Source organism: Watersipora subatra, chromosome 11, assembly GCF_963576615.1.
Source record: "Watersipora subatra chromosome 11, tzWatSuba1.1, whole genome shotgun sequence".
Taxonomy (NCBI): Eukaryota; Metazoa; Bryozoa; class Gymnolaemata; order Cheilostomatida; family Watersiporidae; genus Watersipora; species Watersipora subatra.
Window position 1 is genome coordinate 14,658,525 of NC_088718.1, and position 22,867 is coordinate 14,681,391.

General features: G+C 36.4%; 1 protein-coding gene across 4 annotated transcripts; it reads right to left on the bottom strand.

The window, feature by feature from the left end:
- Positions 1–458: 458 nt before the first annotated feature.
- On the bottom strand, positions 459–21,977 carry LOC137408570 (uncharacterized). 4 transcript variants are annotated; one of them, XM_068095148.1, is made up of 7 exons: positions 21,825–21,977; positions 21,506–21,679; positions 16,779–16,969; positions 12,351–12,536; positions 7,664–7,772; positions 2,022–2,717; positions 459–993 (listed from the first exon to the last, which is right to left on the bottom strand). In XM_068095148.1, the coding sequence occupies exons 3-7, from the start codon at positions 16,926–16,928 to the stop codon at positions 851–853; spliced, it is 1,284 nt and encodes a 427-aa protein (XP_067951249.1). In that variant the 5' UTR covers positions 16,929–16,969; positions 21,506–21,679; positions 21,825–21,977; the 3' UTR covers positions 459–850. The 4 variants fall into 4 exon arrangements, with proteins under 4 accessions (XP_067951249.1, XP_067951250.1, XP_067951251.1 ...); XM_068095149.1 differs by lacking the exons at positions 21,506–21,679; positions 21,825–21,977 and adding an exon at positions 18,381–18,459 and having other exon boundaries at positions 2,022–2,117; positions 2,232–2,717; XM_068095150.1 differs by lacking the exons at positions 21,506–21,679; positions 21,825–21,977 and adding an exon at positions 18,381–18,459 and having other exon boundaries at positions 2,022–2,117.
- Positions 21,978–22,867: the final 890 nt, after the last annotated feature.

A 22,867-nucleotide genomic window follows, 5' to 3' on the forward strand; every position in this document is an offset into this window, starting at 1 on the left:
TTTGAATTACAGAGCGTCATGGTGTTCAAATAGAGGTTTTGCTGTAAACTGCTTGATCCTTTTCAAGATTTTCCCAAACCCACCCCTTGGGCTTTCAAATAGAAAAAACCAAACTTAACTTTAATTTATTGACTACAGAAACTGTAGTATTACTGGTTTGTATAAACAAATGCTTTCTTTTTTATTATCACTTTCACTTTAGCTTTCAGTTGGTTCACTCTCGCTTAAGTTTATGAGACACAATTTTGTTAGCTATTGTTGGGCTATCAAAGACAACATGCTTCCTATCTGCAAAAATACCTCATGCCTTTACTTTGAAAAAGAAGAGCAATTTTAAGGTGCAATAATTGTGGGCCAAGCTGAAGTTCTAGAACATTTGTAATTGCATCTAAAAATTCCTTACTAAATATTATTAGGTTAACTATCATGTGCAAGTCGAATATTAATTATTATTATTATTATTCTAAGTTGAATATAAAAGGATGAAAGATAATTGTTAAAAATTAATTCAAAGTACAGGTTGCCTTCAGAACATCAGCTAGTAAATCAGGGTGCCCTTGAAGCATGCAGATGATTGCCTTTACGGTATAGAAGTAATCTAGTCAAATAAGTCCTTAGAACAAAATTTGAGCCTACGCTACCATTATTTTTATACAGAACATAAAATTCATAATGACACAAAATTGCCAGCCAATCATTATAATTTACCATGAGATGGCAACTGCCATGTTGTCTCTATAGTTCTAATTATATGTAAAGTGTGGAATGGTGAGCGAACATTAGCAATAATATCACTCACACCATAAATCCAGTCTGTGAGAAGAAAAAGGAACTATGTGAGTCATGAAGTCTATCGCTCGCTCATTTCCAACTGATAAAGGATTAGTTTCTCTTGTCCAAACTTGGGAACTAACAGGGTGGTACCCGAAACTGCCAAACTGTAGATGTAAACATTAGCTAATTCTTTGTCATATAGGGCTTGTACGTGAAAACCTACAAAAACATACTAACAGCTAGATAAATGTGTTTGAGCGAAGTAGGAGCTTTCGCTACCACATCGTAGCTGAACTCGGAAGTCCGTATGCCAACAATTTGCGTGAATTCTCATCGAACAGGCCTTCTGAGAAGACTGCTTGATGTAATGCTGAGCTACAAGCATTTTGACCTTTGCTTGGACAATGTGTCCTTTGTGGACAAAGTGACCACAAAATCGTATTAATCATGAAACATTTACATTAATCACAATCAATTCTCTCGATGTCCAACTCAAAAGCTTTTTGCTTTTTTTCGTTAAAACTTTGAAAGCAACACGATAGAAATAACTAATAACTGTCTCAGGCTAATAGTAGTTCCTTGTTAAACGCGGGCCTAATACTTCGATGTACATATCGTGGGCTGAGCGCAAAATTGGTGTAACCTCTCTTTTGTGCTATACAAAGTTACAACAATTTTGTGCTCAGCCAACGATATGTACATATGTAAAAATGGTTCGCAAGTTTTGGGCCAAAGATTACATTTAGAGTGCAAAATCTTAACGCGTTGCATTTGTGCTGCATGCAAAGAATTGGTGAGAATTGAAACAGCCAAAATATACGCAGTGGTTCCGTACATTCAAGAGAAAATCAAATTTAACCGAAGTAACTAAACATATATACTGTGGTTCCATATAGTCATGAGAAGATCAAATCTAACCAGAGCAATACTACTGATTTTGAGGTCATTTCCTTTAAAGATTTAAAAAGTGAATAGATTGGTGACTTGTTGTTACTACTTTTAGTTTTAAACTAAATTTAAGCTAAATTAATATTTGATAGATAAAACTGACATGGTTGACTATCAGGTAAACAGGTTGTAGATCAAATCTCTAAAGATGATTGAAGGCTCTTTCAGACAATCAGTTTTTCTAGCACTGCTAGGATACCCCTTGTACGCGAAGTCGTACGCGAAGTCGAAGCATCAAAAGATGCTAAAAATGATTATTGATGTAAGATGAAAGTAGAACCAAGCTGAGGCCAACTCACCTGTGCTGCCATTCAAGATGCTGATCGATTGCTGGTATCGCTGCGTGAGCAGTATGTAGCCATTGAACTCCATGATAGCCAAAGGAAACTCTAAACCTGAAACGGTCCACATTACTTCACCAGTACTCACATCAAATCTGAATACGGTGGATTTCTTGTATACAGATACGACAACAGAGGTGATGTTGAAAGAGCAAACAGAAATCTGACCAGGGTGCAACAGAGAGCAAGCCATATGACGTTGAAGGGCTCCGTTGAGAGAGTATGCAGTAACTTGTCTCTTAGTCGAATCAACTATGACGATCTCATCAGCTACTATAGTCATCATATTGGAGAGGCATCGATGTCGAGGGTGTTGCCAGCTAGTAAGATGCTCACCTGACATGTCATACAAGTTTACTTCTAAGGGATTGGAGAATGACAGAGTATAGAGCCTGTCATTCTGTGCAACGATTGATTCAACAGGTCCCGATGAAGAAATAAAGGAGTCATGCAACGCGTAGTCGCTGTCAATTTTACAAACAGTGGCATTATCTAGCCCAACATATGAATTGCCTGCAGCTACGCAGATGCATAGCGGCCGAGCTGGAAGTTGGATGTTTGTCAATTCATTCATTTTTCTTGGAAGCTTGATCTTTTCTCCGATGATGATGTCTCGGTATGAAATAGTTTCTAATGCAATCCGCCCTTCCTCGTCTATGAATGGAAACATCAGATAGTAAAAAATCACATAAGGTGAATTTAGACAATTCAGAAAACAGGAGTGGCTGATGGTGAGGAGCAACTATTACTAAGCATGATTTTAAATACCTTTTGACTCAACAGCATGATGGGACAACTTCTAATTAGCTAACTAAAACTCATAACTTGGTATTAACTGCCATTCTGTTTGATATGAATGATATCATTAACAACATCCGAGGTAGCAAGTAATCTGCTAAAAGGTTTTACTAATGAGAAATTGTACAACTCATCTAGTAAGACTTGCAAATCCTTCCATGTAAGATTACTTAATAACCAACACTGACTTTCATGTATGTATATACGTATACTAGCTGAATGCTCGGCGTTGCCCGGTAATAAGACTCTGGGAAACGAAAGGTTTCAAGATTAAACCTTCTGCCATACGAATTTTTCCTTCTAAGATCTATAGCTGGACATGCAGACATATGAACAAATGACAGACATTGAGATTTATATATATATATATTATATATATATACATGTATATGTGTTATATATACACATATATATATATATGTGAGGGAAGAGCATCACGAGCAGAGTCTGGCCGGGCCTCCCCTCTTGCCCGGAGGCTGGGCCGGCAATAAGGATAGGAGTGACGCGTTCACGTAGCCACAAAACGTTACAGCGGGAATCGAAACTGCAAGTGGGCGGAGCCAACAAAGAGCGAAGAAGATAAAAGTTAGGACGATTTGAAAGGCAGGCAGAGCAGCGCAGCTCCCTGCATACAATAGACACTATATTATCATACTGTTTATTAATTATGTATGCATGCTGAACCTTGTTGTATTAATACAAATATATTTATCATGTAAATATACATTGTATGCTCAGATAACAACTCGGTCTTCGTGATCACTCGGCTTGTGGGTAACCGTGAAAGTGGCACAGTAAAATCCTCCACATATATATATATAAATATATATATATAGACTAGATAAATGCCTGATGTTGCCCGAGTAATAAAAGTTTTTGCACCGAAAATTTATTTTATTTAACATATAACAACAGTTACTATTCTAACTTTCAAACTTCCTAAAAATTAAAAGAAAAAATAAAACAACTGAAAAGGTTTTCAAACTTTTTCAAATAACTGTAACTTTCAAACTTCATATCGTGAGGAAATGTTTTGTGCAGGTCAAATAAATTAAGAAACAAGATAAAACAACTAGAAATTTGTACTTAAATGTACTTTGTACTTACTCATTGTTTAAATATGAATGTGAAATAATTATCAAGTAATAGCTAAGTTAAGTTAAGTAAGTTAAGATAAGTAATGGCTAAGTTAAGTCTGTTTTGATACGATTACAATAAAAGACGATTTGGTAACGTTACAATTAATACAAACTGAGAAAACAAAATAACAATCCTGAACATGTTGAATTAATAATAACAATTCGTGCATAGAAGTGCGTGTGTATAAAAAGGTAACTGTTCCACCAAGAGCTATCCATCAAGACTTTGAATACGATGATACTGGTACCGCTCAATACTGGTACAAATGTAAAAATGAGATATCACACTTTCTTTGTCAGGTACTTTGTCTGACCAAATGGAGAGAGAATGTAGAGGCTATTTCTACTTGAGATAATACTGATGTCTGCGTGAAAATTATTAGCCTTTACCAATATGGCAATTGAACCTTACGAGAAACCGGAAATAGAAGTGTAGCGGCACATTTGAAACGGTACATTTAAAAATTAAAAAAATAGATAATAGGAGCAAATATTTAGTCTTCAAATGAGTTCAAAAAATCACAAATGTAAAAGGTAATATTAGTTAATAATCAAAAGTGCACATTTAGCGTATGCATATGGTATACGGTATAATATGATAAGAGAGGTATAATGCTAAGGACTGTATAGCTCATTGATTAAATGTGTGGTTTGAACCTTGAGGTTGAAATCTCCATGAATGGTAGTCCTGCACGTAGCAAGATTTTCATTCCAAGATTTTAATAGTTATAACCGAACATACCAAAGGACGTACACACATACAGACATACCAAAGGACGTACACACATACAGACATACGGACATACAGACAGACACAACAACTTTGAGATTTATATATATAGATAGACTAAAATTTATTTGGAAAGTCAAATTTTTCTTTACTATAAACCTGTTTCACGATGTCGCTAAACAGGTGTCTTTGTTTGATTTACAAACAGAGACAGCTGACAAAAGACATGTGAAACAGGTTTGTAGTGAGCGAAAATTCAACTTTCAAAATAAGTTTTGATCTAAATAATCTCTTCACTTATTATTATTGGTGCAGAGTTCTTTTGTGGCTTTGAATATTCCCTTTTCATATTCATGTATAGTTATAGAACTACTTTTGAACAGAACGTAGGATACCCAATCACTAGAGTATTGGAACTCAGAATGAGTCAAATCTACCAAATATATATCAGCAGTTGAAGGCTTACAAAAGAACCTAAAAAATTACAAACATAAAAAAAAACTGTAAGTTTATGTTGTTCATATGATCTTCCAAGGGTTAGCACACGAGGTACCAAGCATTGGGGAGTAATCTAAACTGTGACAATGGTAGAATTAGTGGCAGAAATTAAGGTACACCAGTGGGCAAACTCGGAGGCGAAAGCTTTGGTCCCCACTCATCACTGAACCTTACTCATCAGCGATCATCAAGCGAATAGCCGTGTGCAAGGATAATACCAGAAGCACGGAGATGCAAGTGTTTGGAAAGGCGAAGGGACCTTAGAGAAAGGACAAAATAAGTGTTCCCCTGTTAAGCTGTTATCTTGTTTTTGTCTGTTATTTATTTTATGCATTGGATTAGCTTATCAATAGCGTTAAGGACAGTGTTCTAGGCACATAATTGGCTGAATGTATGAAGCACCAACCTTCGCTATCAAAATTGGTCATCAAAGTGGTTTTAACTGTGAGTCTCGGGTCCATTTGACCCCAGACCTAACAACTGCGCCATTTTGACTCTAAAACCTTGATAAGACACACACTACACTCTTTAGTTGGCCATACTTATATACTTGACAATGAGAATCTTATCTTTAAGGTTGAGCTAAAAGCAAACAGCGCAAAAAAGCTCATTAAACCCACTTACCACCATTAGCTCTAACTGTTCCATTTTGACTGTTTTTGAATTTACTAGTAATGGGGACATGCTCAGATTCCAATCACACACTCTTCATATGTTGAGTAGAGCGATGATAGTTTATTTAGATGGGTTGGACAAATGATAGTGTGTAATAGGTGAACTGAGTAGGCCTTGTTGGCAGCAGTAAATGTGTGTGTGTTGCTGTGTCATTTATAACCATGACCTAAGACCTTTAGTTTGTAGACTACGATAACCAAATTTTTTATACCAAGCGCACTCTATGAATGCTAAAAGTACTTCTGATAGATTCATCTGCAGGTAATTTCCTAGAGGAGGAGAGAGCAATGACTGTGTCAACCAGAGGATCGTTGAAAGCGACATGCAAAGGATAACTCCAAGTTCATGAATTTATGTAGGTCTCCACGAATACTTATGGTCTTCCCTAATTCAATTATATACAGTTTTTCTTGAGTACTTCTATTATGGACACGAATGGTGCAATCAAAAAATACCAGCAGTGTTTTACATCCTGTGTATGCATTCAATGACTAGAGCATTTTAATGAGATGACAACCCTGCAATTGAAGCTGAAGGCACTATCTAAGGATGATCAAAGGCCTATTACAAACTATCTTACAACGCATACTTGCCATATGATGAAAAAGTGGTTAGACAATTTGACGGATCTGCCCAACCAAGTCCAGCAAGGGGCTTCATATCATATCAGCTGATAACCTGGCCATTTTATGCCGAACAACGCTTTATGTACCTGCTATTTTTCAATAACCTCTGCGCTGAGTTTGTTTTATGAGTTCAAGGTTAGTTTTATTGTTACTTTTCTATTTTATTACTCGCAAGAGTTGATGTAATTACAGACTTCTCAGTTTTAGTGTCTTCTATATAGAAAATTAGCAGCTTAGCAGTTTTAACAGCTTATACAAAAAATAAGCTTCGCTACCAACAGAATAAGACTAGACGAACGCCCGAATCAAACAAAAATTTGCATAAAACATTTATTTTTAATCAAATTTGAGCTAACATTGCAATCTTTATTATAGTAAAAGCCTTGTTTGTCCGAAGCCATGCTAAAGTTATCAGAAAAACAATCGCTCCTCGCAGGAATCAAACCTGTACATTCAGACGCGCAGATGTGAAGCCAAACGCACTACCACTAACCATGTAGCTACCTCATCACTCTTTGGAATAATTGAAGGGTACAAAAGCTTTTGCTGGGCTAGACTTTCATGGTCTGTATTTTAAACAATCGCTATCAATTGGATATATGAGGACAGACAGACACTTAGATTTATCTATATATGGAAACGACAGATGCAGCGAGTCGAGAGAAAACTTACAATTAATCTAAACGAAAGAAAGAGTTTTTCACTCATTGCTAGACAGTGCCCTCGGGTTACGATAATCCTGTTATAGAATGCCCTCGGGTTACGATGACCCTGTTATACAACGCCCTCGAGTTATGATGATCCTGTTATACAATTTTTTCCCCCTATGACAAAGAACGCAATGACTTCTCTTTCTATTTCTCTCTCTCCTCATCCCACTCTCCCCTCTTCTTTCTCTTCTGCCTTTCTTTTTCTTCCCCTCTCTACCTTTCACTCACCATTTATTTTTCCTTCTGTTTTCGTCCTTCCTCAAACCCTCCCTCTCATTCGCTTTGGTCTCTCTTCCTTCTCCCTCTCTTTCTCTCCCTCTCTCACCCTTTTTCTATCTTTTTTTCACTCTTTCTCTCTCCGCTTTCTTTTTCCCGCTCTCTCTCAAAATAATCACTAGATATGCACACTAATCAAAGCCCTCACCTCTTTGGCTGAGCTCAATCTGGCCGGCAAGAACAAAAGTAGGCAATGCCTTCTTCGTAAACTTCTCCACTATTTTGTCAAACTCATTCCACTCGCTTAACGTCTCTGACTAAACAACAAAGCGAACAAGCATGGGTGTCCTCAAGTATGTCTATTTTGCATTACACTGCATACATGCACAGCAGCACGTTTATGTGAAAACTCGGGAAAATTGTCATGAAAACTCATCACAAAATAAAGTTCATGTATAGAGTGACTTTAACACAAACATAACAAACGTAACACACGAAATGCTGCTTTGAACTTGTATATGAGTTGGCAACCATATTGACCACAATGAGTATATGATTGAAATGATAGTTTATTTGGTTTTAAAATATATATAATGTTAGTGGGAATACAATACAGGTAACCCAATTTCATTAAGATGGTGATAATACCTGACTCCCTACTCTGAACTGAAATGATATGGAAGTTACAATGCAGGTTCATGAGCTTGCTAAACATAGCATTTGATAAGTTTGTACAATACAGTACAGATGCTTGGAAAGCCAGCAGTTTCAGTTGATCTACGGTATCAACTGCATACTAATGCGCAGTTGCAGTGCACATGTAACTTGAAGTTTTGAAGAATGCTCATTCGCAGTATGCTTGATATGCCGGGTTTCAGATAACGCGTCATGGAACTAAATGTGCAGTAGGTCACAGAGGGCAATTTGCCGTACAAGTGCAGCTGTAGTAACAGTAAATGTCAGCTACGCATTAGGAAGTTGTAATGCACTGCAAAACTTTCCCGCAATCATGCAGGGTAGAGAATGGCTAATAACCCAATCTCCAATATTGAATCTATCAAAATGGTGACAAACAGGTTCATGTGTTGGAGTTGTGCAACCATTGTCAAAGAAAAAACGTAACTCCATTATATATTAAACACTCCTAATTGTTTATAAAAATTGTTCAAATTGCTATAAGAACTAGTCGGTAAGCTCAATAAAATACTTTGACTTTACTCTACGCGATGGTATAATAATTACGATTGCACACATTGCTTATCCAACAAACATTAATTGAATGATGCTCAGATTGATTAAAACTATCGTAAAACGTTTATTTGAATGCCAAGGCGCTCTATTTTCCAACTCTGCCCCTCTGGTGGCATTTTATTAGAGGTGACATTTAAATAGAGGGTAGTGCTTGCAAAATTGCTTGCAATTACCTACGATGATCTTATAGCTTGCGTTGCAATTTGTTGGGGCTTTCAATTTTTTATTTCATTGTAAATTTAAAGGCATATTCTCATTTTATAACTACATTTCTTAGCAGTGCTTTTACATCCTGTGTATGCATTCAATGACTAGAGCATTTTAATGAGATGACAACCCTGTAATTGAAGCTGAAGGCACTATCTAAGGATGATCAAAGGCCTATTACAAACTATCTTGCAACGCATATTTGCCAAGTCTGAAAAAGTGGTTAGACAATTTGAAGGATCTGACCACCCAAGTTCAGCAAGGGGCTTCATATCATATCAGCTGATAACCTGGCCATTTTACATCTGATAACCTGGCCATGTTGCATCAAAGCTCATTGCACTTATTAATAAGTTTACTACAAGTTGCAGCCAAAACTGGCTTTTTAAGTGCAATAGAATATGAGTTATGAGAGTCGATTTGTTGTAAGCCGAGTATATATAACCGCAATGATGCTATCAAATAACATGTTATAAATCTGCAAGTTTTAAAGTTATATAATAATAATCTATCAAACGCTACAAATACAGGTATATATTCAAAAATAAGTTACAAACAAACTATAATATGTGCTAAAACAATTAACATTTTTGAAAAAAAAAATTTTTTTTATATCGTTTGCTCAGCAGTTTGCATTCTGATTGCTGCTTTCGTATGGAACCGTTTCCTTTTCTTTTGGCTATTCAATACCACAATGTCTGCTGACCTCAACTCTTCTTCTGCACTGCTAAACTAGTCATTGTCACCACCTAAACAATTTTTTACTCGAGTAAAACATTTACACCTTGATATTTAAAATCTTGTTGCGATAACTATGATAAACTTTTAGCCGTATGCCCGCTAAGCACAAGTTATAGTCTGAAAATAGTTCAATTAGGTCAAATAAAAGTGGCGTTCTATTAAATGGTGGCACTCTATTTTTCAATTCTACAGTGACGGTCAAATAGAGGTGGCATTTAAATAGAGGTTTTATGGTAATTGAAATGTATAAACTTGGTTTGTATAACTACAGTAAGACTTTGCTAGTTTTTATAGGCATAATTTAGTTAACCATAAGCACAGAGTCTTGATACATTCGCAACGAGATGTAGATATGATTTGGAAACAAGGCATGAAGCTAGTATTTGTGTTATTCGTAAACCTACATGTACAGATTACATTTTTATTATTTCAAAGTTTTAATCTTTAACAAGTTTTTCATGTTTACTTACAATGTTTAGATGTTTTTAAAAAATTTGGATGACATATGATAGAAATCATTATAATTGTGTCAACATCAATATATGCTGAAGTGAAACACGACTTGCCGAAAAATTCATATCAAGAAGGGATCGTAAGTAGAGGTTCGACTATATTTTTAAACTTTATATATATATATATATATAGTCAATCTATGTATGGTATAAAGAAAGTAGCCCAGGTTCATTCAGATATCGCCTTGCATAGGAGAGGTGTGTATACAACAACTAATAGCATCTCCATAAACTTGTGGAGTTGATCATGGCCTGGTTGTTCACCTTACTTGATGTGATGGTACATCAATTTACTCCATATCCTATTGTCTATTCAGCTAATCGTTTCCTCTCCTCAGCTCTCTATTTCCTTTTCTTGACTGATTCCCTAAAGTCTTTTTAACTGCTCAAAATTTTGTGTGCGTGAGCAACCCCTCAAAGATCAAGGATGATGTCTGGTTCAATCGCTGTAAGCCAAAGCTGTGCTTGTTTTTAAAAAACATTGTTGCATGAACAATGTTCTGCAACAATGTTCCGCCAATGCTCTTTAACGTTTTAGTCATAGCATTCAATAGTCTTTTTTTATATTCATGACTACATTTTTCATGGTTTATATATATCGATAAAAAATGTCTTAACATTGGCCGCCCCAACTTGCATCTAGGGAATACAGGCTACTAATACGGTACTAATACTAGTGCCCTTGCAGTCCAGAGTGCCGTAAGAGATGGCTAAGTGTAATAACTGTATGTACAATTATTCTGCAATGCTAATTGAGTGTTGGATTGGTACAGATGGTTGAGCGCATAATTGTGGCTGCTAAGCTGAAAGTCTGAGTTCTAATCTCATGTGATGCAATCTTTTTCCCTCACAAACGACCATGGCTTCGAACCAAAATACGGACATGGCTCGTTTTACAGTAAATATTGTTATCAATGATTTCCTGGCGACAGATATTTCACTACCACAGCTATTGTTTCCTCTAGCGGTAGAGTTCTCATTATTACTATTATTATCACTATCAGTACTGATCCTGTTAGTAGATATATCATCATACCATCATAGATATATCGTCATACTTATGGGCGTTAGTTCTGATTTTAGCGCCCTCTAGTGGTAAACATCTCATATTATTAGTACTGATCCGAGTGCTTGCTAGTAGCAGACATTTTCTTATTATTATTAGCAGTGATATTAGCGCCCTCTAGTGGTAGACAGATTATTATTATTAATACTGATATTAGCGCCCTCTAGTGGTAGACAGATTATTATTATTAATACTGATATTAGCACCCTCTAGTGGTAGACAGATTATTATTATTAATACTGATATTAGCACCCTCTAGTGGTAGACAGATTATTATTATTATTACTGATATTAGCGCCCTCTAGTGGTAGACAGATTATTAATACTGATATTAGCACCCTCTAGTGGTAGACAGATTATTATTATTATTACTGATATTAGCGCCCTCTAGTGGTAGAAAGATTATTATTACTATTAATACTGACATTAGCACCCTCTAGTGGTAAACAGATTATTATTATTAACACTGATATTAGCGTCCTCTAGAGGTAGACAGATTATTATTATTAATACTGATATTAGCACCCTCTAGTGGTAGACAGATTATTATTATTAACACTGATATTAGCGCCCTCTAGAGGTAGACAGATTACTATTATTAATATTGATAGTAGCGCCCTCTAGTGGTAGACAGATTACTATTATTAATATTGATATTAGCGCCCTCTAGTGGTAGAAAGATTATTATTATTAATACTGATATTAGCGCCCTCTAGTGGTAGACAGATTATTATTATTAATACTGATATTAGCACCCTCTAGTGGTAGACAGATTACTATTATTAATATTGATATTAGCGCCCTCTAGTGGTAGACAGATTACTATTATTAATATTGATATTAGCGCCCTCTAGTGGTAGACAGATTACTATTATTAATATTGATATTAGCGCCCTCTAGTGGTAGACTGATTATTATTAATAATACTGATACTAGCGCCCTCTAGTGGTAGACAGATTATTATTATTATTAATACTGACATTAGCGCCCTCTAGTGGTAGACATATCATTATAATACAGTATGTTCCTCATCAGTACTGCAGGCAAAGACAGTGGGACGCTGAACACTATAAGCGTTACCTGACGCACGGATAATAGGAAGAAAGTAATAAACTCACGGGAACAGACCGTTTGAATCTCCATTCCAAATGCTGCCTTTGGTTACAGAGTTGCTGCCACTGCCTAAGTACTACATCCATAAATTCTGAGAGAGCACTTTGTGATCTCTGTCCACTCATTAACACCCGATCTTCCATCTTCTTATACTGTGACTTCAATTGAGGTACATTAACATTCCTCCTCTCCTACATGTAAGTATTCATGAACGTATTTAGCATGAAAAATCAATCATTTTAAGCATTTGGAAAACATGATAACCATTTAAATTGACAAGCCAATCATAATCAGCATAACTTAATTTGAGAAACTTAAAATTCCAGCTTCTCAGTAAATTTAAGAAACTTAAAGGATGACTTGCAACAAAATTCACATTACAGTCATTTGGTATCAAAAAATTCACTATGTCTTACTCTGCTGTGTTGTAAGTGCAAAATATGTGGAAATGTGATTACAAGCTTTTAAAAGCTCAAAAATAAACAGTTGATCGCAGCCATCACGAAACCGCCGTAGATAGGAATCAGTTTATTTATCTGACGTTTCTCTCATTTGGTTATTGTTTTGTCATGTGATGTTCTCACGTAAATTGAAAGACCAATAAAAGACTTGATATAAAACTTCTTGTAGCACTAGTTTATGACAAACACTTCGGGTTTTACCGAAGACCCCGTATCAAATATATAGATGCTCGCTACTTTACAGTTTTGTTTCGGCTTGGTCTAATCATCTAGTCGGAATCTGGCCATGTGACCCATACTTCGCCAAAGATTTCTGCAGCATTTTTCGATAATCACAAGTGACCAACAGGCTCGGCATGCTTATCAGACAATGATATGTACTCATTCGAGCTAAGGTTAAAAAATTAAACGAATTTTTGCTGTAGGTTATAAGATATCAGTGCTGAACGTTACAGCATTACAATGACGATAAAATAGATGCGTAAGAACAATAGACATGGTTTTATTGAATGCGTGAAGTATATTTGTGAAAATATTTCGACGAATGAGGTTGCGTGAAAGTGTAAACAGAAGCTATCTTGTACAACTACGTCCCGTTTGAGCCGTTTAGGAAAGTGATTCTAATCTACGGCAGCTTTGTGATGGCTGCGATTAACTGTTCATTTTTTAGCTTTTAAGAGCTTGTAATCACATTTCCACATATTTTGCACCTACAACACAGCAGAGTAAGACATGGTGAATCTTTTAATATCAAATAACTGTAATGCGAATTTTGTTGCAAGTCAACCTTTAAGATCGTCTACAACCAGCTTATCTGTCCACCAAAACATTGGTAAGCGACAACCAACAATATGAAATCGGTATAAATTCAGAGCCGAGTTCGATTAAAAAGCTATCTTACAATTTTATAACTTAACGAAAGTTTAAACCTTCTGACATACATTAAGGAGTTGTCATCTGTCATTTTAAAGAGCACATTTAATCCACATCCAATTTACAATCAGTTTTAATCGAAAGATAACATGTATTCTTTACTTCTGCCAACCATCGTGGAAGATTACCATTGTTACACAGCCGCTGAGTGTATCATGTGAGAAGAAACTTTCCCCAGAGCAAAGAACAACCAGTAAGCGGTTCTATGTAAAAAAAAAACAAAAGCTCGTGTGCCTCTGCTCTTTAGTTTGTAAGTTAGCATCATTGGTGACCATGTGCAAGTCTTGCTTGCAATCACCATAAAAAAATCAAACTCCTGTTAGTCGAACAAAATAGTGAAAACAATGGCGATACATTATATCGAATGAAAATTAACTGCATAATATCTTTTTTAATGCCTAACAATTGCAATAGTAGTAGCTCTATGTAATTCCCAGGAGACACTTGAAATTTATTTGTAGCTGACGCCTTGTAAGATTTTCATAATTTGGGGCTCGACCATGGATCTACTAGCATAGGATCTACTAGCATAGGATCTACTAGCATAGGATCTACTAGCATAGGATCTACTAGCATAGGATCTACTAGCATAGGATCTACTAGCATGGGATCTACTAGCATAGGATCTACTAGCATAGGATCTACTAGCATAGGATCTACTAGCATAGGATCTACTAGCATAGGATCTACTAGCATAGGATCTACTAGCATGGGATCTACTAGCATAGGATCTACTAGCATAGGATCTACTAGCATAGGATCTACTAGCATAGGATCTACTAGCATAGGATCTACTAGCATGGGATCTACTAGCATAGGATCTACTAGCATAGGATCTACTAGCATAGGATCTACTAGCATAGGATCTACTAGCATAGGATCTACTAGCATAGGATCTACTAGCATGGGATCTACTAGCATAGGATCTACTAGCATAGGATCTACAGTTTCAGATCTACAGGAATAGCAGTTTCAAATTGATTGGACAATTAGTTTTCGAGATAAAATACTTAGATTAAGTAAGACTTAGTAAAATGATGTGTACATGAAGTAAATGTAGATCTTAGTAAGACTAAGATTTTACTTACATCCAAGAGCTAAAATACTAATGGCACTTCTAATCGACTGAGAAATAAAAATGGCTGCCAGAACTTAACTTTATTAATGGCACAATAGTTGAAACTTGAATGGCTTTATACTTCTTGGTAATAAAGTTTCATAAATATTATACTATAGTAATATTATATTATAGTTTCACAAATACGTCCCATTTGGGCTGTTCTGGAAAGAGATTCTAATATACGGCGGTTTCGTGATGGCGGCGATTAACTGTTCATTTTTTAGCTTTTAAGAGCTTGTAATCACATTTCAACATATTTTGCATCTACAGCACAACAGAGTAAAACATGGTGAATCATTTGATACCAAAAAACTGTAATGCGAATTTTGTTGCAGGTCAACCTTTAATAAGGAAAAATTCCTGCTGCCGAGAATGTAACCACGATTCATCATACATGTACGTATGTATACATGTACACATGCACACATACGTATGCATGTATACATACATGTACATGTATCTATGCATACATGTACATGTGTACATGTATGTATACATGTACACATGTACATGTATACATACATGTACATGTATCTATGCATACATGTACATGTGTACATGTATGTATACATGTACACATGTACATGTATACATACATGTACATGTGTACATGTATGCATACATACATACATGTATACATGTGTACATGTATACATACATGTATACATGTGTACATGTATACATACATGTATACATGTGTACATGTATGCATACATAAATGTACACATGTACATGTATACATACATGTACACATGTACATGTATGTATACATACATGTATGTGTCAGTAATGATGGTTTAGCACCTGCTCTCTTTTTGCATGTATTTCAAATCACCAGCCGCTTGATTATACATGTACATAATTTAACTTAAGAGCACTCAGTAAATGCAACAGAATATACAGCATAGCGTATGCAGTGCAATGAGCGTATGCACCTATGTATGCAAGGCTTGCTGACTTCAGTATGACATCAGCTTACGGAGTATTCGTTAGCGAACCATTGTCTTTTATCAAGAGAGGTGGCACAATTACAGAGACTGAACTGCAGACATGAACAAATGCGTATCACAATTGACATTTGTTTTCAATAACTCATAGCGAAGTCATGAGCACTCTAATCGTATCTCGCAATCCAAGAAAATATGTGGATGAAGAAATAAAATATAACTAAAGAAATGTGAGCAAACAAATGGATAAATAATAAATATGAATGTTAAAAATAGAGGCTATCTAAGAGAGTTATGAAGATTAGTATGTTTGACAGTCGGGTGCACTGTGAGAGATCGTCATGAGTAATCAGTATGTAGATAAAATACGTATGAAGTGGTAAAGTGACCGAGTGGTGAACTGGTAGTGCGCTTGCCTTAGCATCTGATGCCCTGGGTTCGAGTCCTGTGCAAAATTATCTTTTTTTCTAACGCTCTCAGCTTGGCTTCAGACACACGGACACACACGACTCTTATTATAGTAAAGATTTTGAGACGCACCATCAGACTTTGAAGAGTATCATTAACATCCACACGCCTATCAAACACCATAACAGATGTGGGCAAAGTTCGCTGATGATATCATGAAAAAAGCTAAAGTTCTGCGAAAAGACCATAGGCTAAAATAAATACTTTCAAATCATTTCAGATGCTTTTAATTAAGTAGAACTCATGAATAGACCTCTTATCTGGTGAAGTGGTCCAAAAAATTATTTTTGGTGCTGAATTTGAAAAAGCTTGCTGATTGTATCTCTGTTGAAATGACCGACAGCGAATAGTCTGTCTCAAGAGGAATGCTAGTTTCATAACTGCGAAAGAAAGCTTTGGCAGGTAACTTTAACTTTATCTTTTATAAACTCAGGTAATGCTATTACGCCCCCAACCGTAATATAAAAACCGCACTAAGTAAATAAAACTATCACAAGCGATCACCTGATCATTTGAAATTTGATGAATCAAATCAACCATGTCAGCAGTTCTGACAGCCTCTATTGCGCTGACTCTAGAGGCCTCCTTGAATAGTGCTTCAAAGCTTTTCTCTCTAGTTGTCATCTGCTGTCTGATTTTTTCATCGAACATCATGGAGATGAGGTGGTTCAATGGTAGAAGCGTGTGTGATGTACCTAAAACACCCAGCCATCTGTTTTTATCTCGCTCATAAAATAATGTGAAAAATAACAAAAATTTCTTATTGTTGAATCATTAACTAAACTTTTTTTAGTAATACTGCACTACTTGGTATTTTTACTAAAAATTTACTACTAGTACTAATACTAAAAAATTTTACGAAAAATTCTTGACTCCTTGTGATAAATATTTTTATGACATGTAACAGCGGAAACGTGCATTGATGAAGTACTTAACTAGAATATTTTAATTTTTAGAAATTTACAAACTCGTGAAAAGAGTGATGTTGTTAGAAATAAGCAAAGGAGATGCAAGTGAAGGTAGAACTTCTACCATGGCAATGACTTCATTCAATGGATAACTGAAATGTTTAGCTACCAGTTTTTGCATTATGTTGCATATGTAAGGTTCAAACGACATCAATGCATTATTCAGCTGTCCTAGATGACCACACACAGTCTTTGCTACAATGTGAGCGTGTCCATCTGTCTGAAGCCACGACTAGAAGGTGGGAAAACAGGATGCGTTTTCAACACTCAGCTTTGCTACCCAGCGCGTTACTAGCACCGATTGTTTGACTTGGATTGTTTTAGAATTACTGTGCACATATTTGTACGCCGTGCTTCAGCGGCACCCGAGACCGCCAGGGTACTAGTTCTGCATATCAACAAATGACTGATTGAGACCGTCATTGTATTATGAGCCACGACCAAACATTCGTGCACATTTTAGCTAGTAAAATAAAAACTAATTCTTCACACGACATTAAATTTAGTAACCATCTTTACTATAATAAGAGCAGTGTCAATCTGTCCGTAACCAATGTTGGATGTCGGGTAAAAAGATCGTATCACACCATATTCGAACTTTCGGCTTAGCATCTAGGTGCACTACCATCCGCACTATTTGGCAACAATGCTGCGTATTGGGATAACTGGGTGTATAGTTGTTACACCTGACAATCTCCAGAGTACTAAGGACTGCCAGGGTACAATATTGACTATAATAAACGCAGGGTCTGTCTGTCCGTCCGAATTTAGGACTGCGATAAAAGATTGCGCTATGCAGAACTTATGAGACACATCGTAGTAGTCTAACACTCTAACGTCTGCACTAATCAACTAGTGCAGACGTTAGAGTGTACACTGGTGTATAAAAATATCGTGCAGATAGTAATTCTCTGTGCTTTGTTGGTACACCTGACCATGTCTTACAGCACATGAAACTACCTGGGTGCTAGTTTTACACACTAACCTAACGGCAACCTAACCTAACTAGACCTAACGGCATGATATTAACAGAAGGTTCCACTTCATCATCGCCCAGTAAGACAATTTATGTAAAATGAAATATAAGATATATAAGATATCGAAGGTATCATTGATAATCATCATGGCATGAGCCTACCATTTTCACAGTCATTCAACAAGGAGGGACAATTCTGACACTTGAGGGCATGACAAACTTTGCATGCCATCTTGTAAATTTGCCCTTTATGATTGTCACAAGTTCCTGTCTCTGAGAGAAAGCCTTGGTCTTCTAACTGGTGAGAGAGAGAAAGCACAAATCCATTTGACAGTGCAAAAGCATTCTAGAAACTAAAGAGATACAGTACGTACATTTAAAAAGTAAAAGTTATGACAAAATCAGATGACCTTATCAACTAATATATATCATATATACATGTATATGACTGTATTTATATATACAAATGTTAAAATATAAATGTATGTAGCGTGATCCTATCTGTACAGATTATTGTTTTTAACCATTAAAAGATGAAATGTTGAAAATTTAGCCTACATGATCACTCAAAAACATAATATTACAGCGATTTTGTTTACAAACTTCAAATCAGGACTAATATATAATGCATGGCTATTGACTAAATTTACAATGAGTAGGAATTCTCTAAATGAGAATATTCATTTTCCTTGTATGAGCTAAATTATGCTGTGGTAAAGATTGGATTTGACTTTCACACCTACCAACTTCTCAAGCATGAACCTGAGAAGTCTCTAAAACACCCCTTCTTTGAAAAAGTGTGAAAAAAGCTATTTACTCTATTTCATTTCTATTCTCTACATGCTTCTCTGCAAGCTCGGAGCTTCAGTATGATCTTCAGTTCAGAGGAATTATGCTATTCTAAGTGGTGCCACAGTCGATGAAAAGTTGTTAATATGGTCTATGATCAAGGAAACCGCTTGTATGCACAGCAGGATGTCTTCCAAGTGTTAACATGCTTTCTCTGCACAGCAGGATGTCTTCCAAGTGTTAACATGCTTTCTCAATGCTATCGTTGTTAGCCTGTTCATGTTCACAAATGCTATGATCATTTGGCAGTGTTTAATTATCACACAAATGTTGACTAAGATAAAAGGATTCAAAGCAAGCTACAGGTTTCGATTATAATAAAATTTTAAATGTATTCTATAAATTATTGGATGGATTAACCTCTAAAGATATGCTGATGCAAAACCCACCATCACTGTATAAACTTACCGAGGGGGTCTTGTCGTTAAATATTCTAGAACATGCTGTGCAGGAAGCAATCCCTTCAAGAGGTGCTTTCTTTTTCACGCAAACATTGCAAAATTCCTTATTGCTTAGATTCGCATTAGATGCAGGTAGAGTGTCTGGGTATACCTCGAACACCTTTCTAAAATAGAAAGAACATATGGACAATGAATCATGCATCAATAAAAAGTCAATGACACTAACCTCGAGGCTGAAAATCACGTTAACAGTAAGAAATATATTTCATTAGCGCGCGAAGTAAACCCTACTAGGCCAGGGTAGACAACTCCCAACTCAAGGGTGAGCCCGCAACATACTCAAGGGCGAGCGGATAAACAGGCTCGAGGGCGAGCCGATAAACAGATTTAAGGGTGAGCACATAGACTGATTCGAGGGCAAGCCGATGAATAGACTTGAAGACAAGCTGATAGACAGACTCGACGGTGAGCTGATAAACCGACTAAAGGGCGGGCTGATAAACAGATTTGAAAGCCGATAAACAGACTCAAGGGCGAGCCGATAAACAGACTAGAAGGCAAGCCGATAGACAGACTCGAGGGCGAGCCGATAAACAGACTCAAGGTCGAGCCAATAAACAGACTAGATAGTGAGCCCATAACAGACTCGTGGGTGCCTTCTCCAAACTTCTACATTCTGGTAAGCCAATTCCAGTAATTCTTGATGTTTGGTCAAAAGCATTCATAGTGAATTCAACTATGATACGCTGGCTGACATCACAATGTTAGTCAAAAACAGTGACAAGAATTTTATATGCTACGTTCCCTTGAAAAATCAAGCAGAGCTATAGTTGAAGAATGTAGTATCCTTATTGGTACTATAACTCACAGTGCAAAGAGTAACACACCAGCAATGACAAAACTGAAAGGTTACAAACTAAGGGAAGAATCCACAGTTCATTAGCTGAACAATTATTAGGTCAACTGTTGCCACAATAAAATATTTACAACACAAAAGCAATAAGATTTGTCACCTACTAATCGCGTATTACGCGTATTAACAATTCTTTGAGTATTTATATATTAACATGTAAGTCTTAAAACAGTAGGCCCTATGATAATAAATGGTTAACATAAAAAATTTGCTATCATGACACATACATATATACTACAATGAACACGCGTTAAGCGGGCGCATTGTAATTAATTATTCAAATTTGAATAAATGACGTTAAATCAAATCACATACTATGTAATATAGGCACATAGAGTCAGCAAGTCTATTACGCATGGTGGCAGCCTATAAATACGGGTAAAACCTAATAGTAACTTCATTTATCTCCCTCTCCCATCTCAGCCCTCTTCAGGGCCACCATTTCCATCTCAAGAGCTCTCTTCCGCGAGGACAATGGTGGGAACTCTGTGTCGTACTTATTGCCAACTTTGTTTATTACCCTGCCCCTCCTAAGATAATATTTTGTCCCAGAATAGTTGATGGATTGTCATCGTCTGCTTGCATTTTGTTGAGCCAATAGTTTTGTAGGTGCATTGGCTTCTTGGTTACCCTGAGGGGTCTTTGCTTTACATCAGTGCTTGTTTGCTTGATCGACGTTTCTGCCATTTGTGGTTCAGGCCCAAGACAGGTTGCTGTATCTTCCTCACTCTTCGCCAAACTTTGTCCATGGGCTTGAGTGTTTTCTCCTAGAGAAGCGTTTTCACCAGCTTTGTGATATAGTTTAATCTTGCCTTCATGCTGTACCGACAATTTTCCATTTCGTAACATGTCGTATGTTTGATAGGGTAGAGATTTTGTAATGCGGTAAGGCCCAAAATATTTGGGTTGGAGTTTTGTTCTTCTACCTTTTGTCCTGAAATATGACTTGAGCCAAACTTGATCACCTTTGACACATTTCGGTTCTTCTTCATGCGTAATAAAAACTTTTAGTTGACATGATTATGTAGCAATAGTTTCAGTACTGCATTGCATATCAGATATCCTATTAGCACATGCTAATAGCATAGCCCTTTTTCGTGCTATGGTTCGAGACTTAAACTTACCCACACTGTGACTCTCCACACTTCAGAGAATGATTTATTAAATAGTTCGATGTAAGGCAAGCTGAGCAGTGAACATGCGTGCATGGAAGCACTTTCAAGTCAATAATTGCAGTATTCTCACGAAAGCAGAATGGACATCTGATGAATGATCCAAACGTCGCCATTACGAGCAACCTACCGAAAAGAAATACTGTCAATACATATAATATAAAAACATGAATGAGAATAAGGTGTACTGCTAAAACATAATGGTGTACTCCTTAAACCAAAATAAAAAGAGTTTTATTTATTTGGCAAGCGTAGAAAAGTTACTGCTTACCAGTAGATATGCTGTAGAATGATATCGTGCTAGTACTTTGATGGGGCCACCCTTGGTATGATCTAAAGTCTAAACAATGCTTTTCATCACTACCCTGATTGTTCAATGGAAAGGGGCTTCGCGCACACGTATTTTCCGATTGACCCGTTCATGAAAGAAATGATAAACAATTAACCTTAGTTACTAACAATAGTACGAGAAATCATGACACTCTCTGTGGCTGTATAAGTTTGTTGTTTATATTTACAGCGAGCGAAGTTATTTGTCATTCACGCTAGTCGCTCACGCCTCACATTCAACCTTGTCCGTCAAGACATTGTTATGCGTGGTTTGGGAGAAATTTATATTATGCACAGCCATACCTGCCAACTCTCACGCATTGGGCGTGAGACTCACGCAATCACCCCAAAGAAAAAATGAAAATGCGTGAGATTTTTGCCCCAATTTTATATATACTATCATTGATACATCAATTGCCCCAAAACCAAATCTCACACATTGCCCCACTCTTGGGTTGGCAGGTCTGTGCACAACTAATCCGAATCCAAACACAACAATAGTGTTGAATTTGCTTTTTGTTATCGTATTCTATTTTGAATATAAATAGATTGTGCACCTTTGCTAGGCTAGTAGGAACCGAATTAATTATTACTGGTTCGTGTAGGCCCTACTAGTGAAGCTGTTAGGCTATTATAAGCAATAATGATATTTACCAGTAAAAGATACTTTTTTATTCTATAAGTCTAACAATTAAAATGCACACTTGACTAAATTCTAAACAATAATGTTAATGGCAAAAGGCTAAAATACCCAATAAAAGTTACACCCTTGCTCAAACGGTCGTCCATGTTCGTTTGCTAAAGTTTGTTCCGACATGAACTGACCATGTGAAAATACTGTCTTCATAAGATTCAGTCCAATGGCCTCAGGGTTTGTTCGTGACTCTTATTATCAGACATTGTAAATCTGAGTTTGATTGAAAACTGAAATCTTAAATTAAAATGGCCGATCTGATGGAATGAGTGGATTTTTTGTATGAACAC

Excerpts from the sequence above, each read along its gene's own strand:
- LOC137408570 (XM_068095147.1), bottom strand. The coding sequence starts at position 18,450 with ATGGCATGCAAAGTTTGTCATGCCCTCAAGTGTCAGAATTGTCCCTCC. Across the intron at positions 7,773-12,350 it reads GATTCAAACGGTCTGTTCCC|TCAGAGACGTTAAGCGAGTG; the intron begins GTGAGTTTATTA and ends TTTGTTGTTTAG. Across the intron at positions 2,718-7,663 it reads GATTGAGCTCAGCCAAAGAG|ACGAGGAAGGGCGGATTGCA; the intron begins GTGAGGGCTTTG and ends TTCCATTCATAG.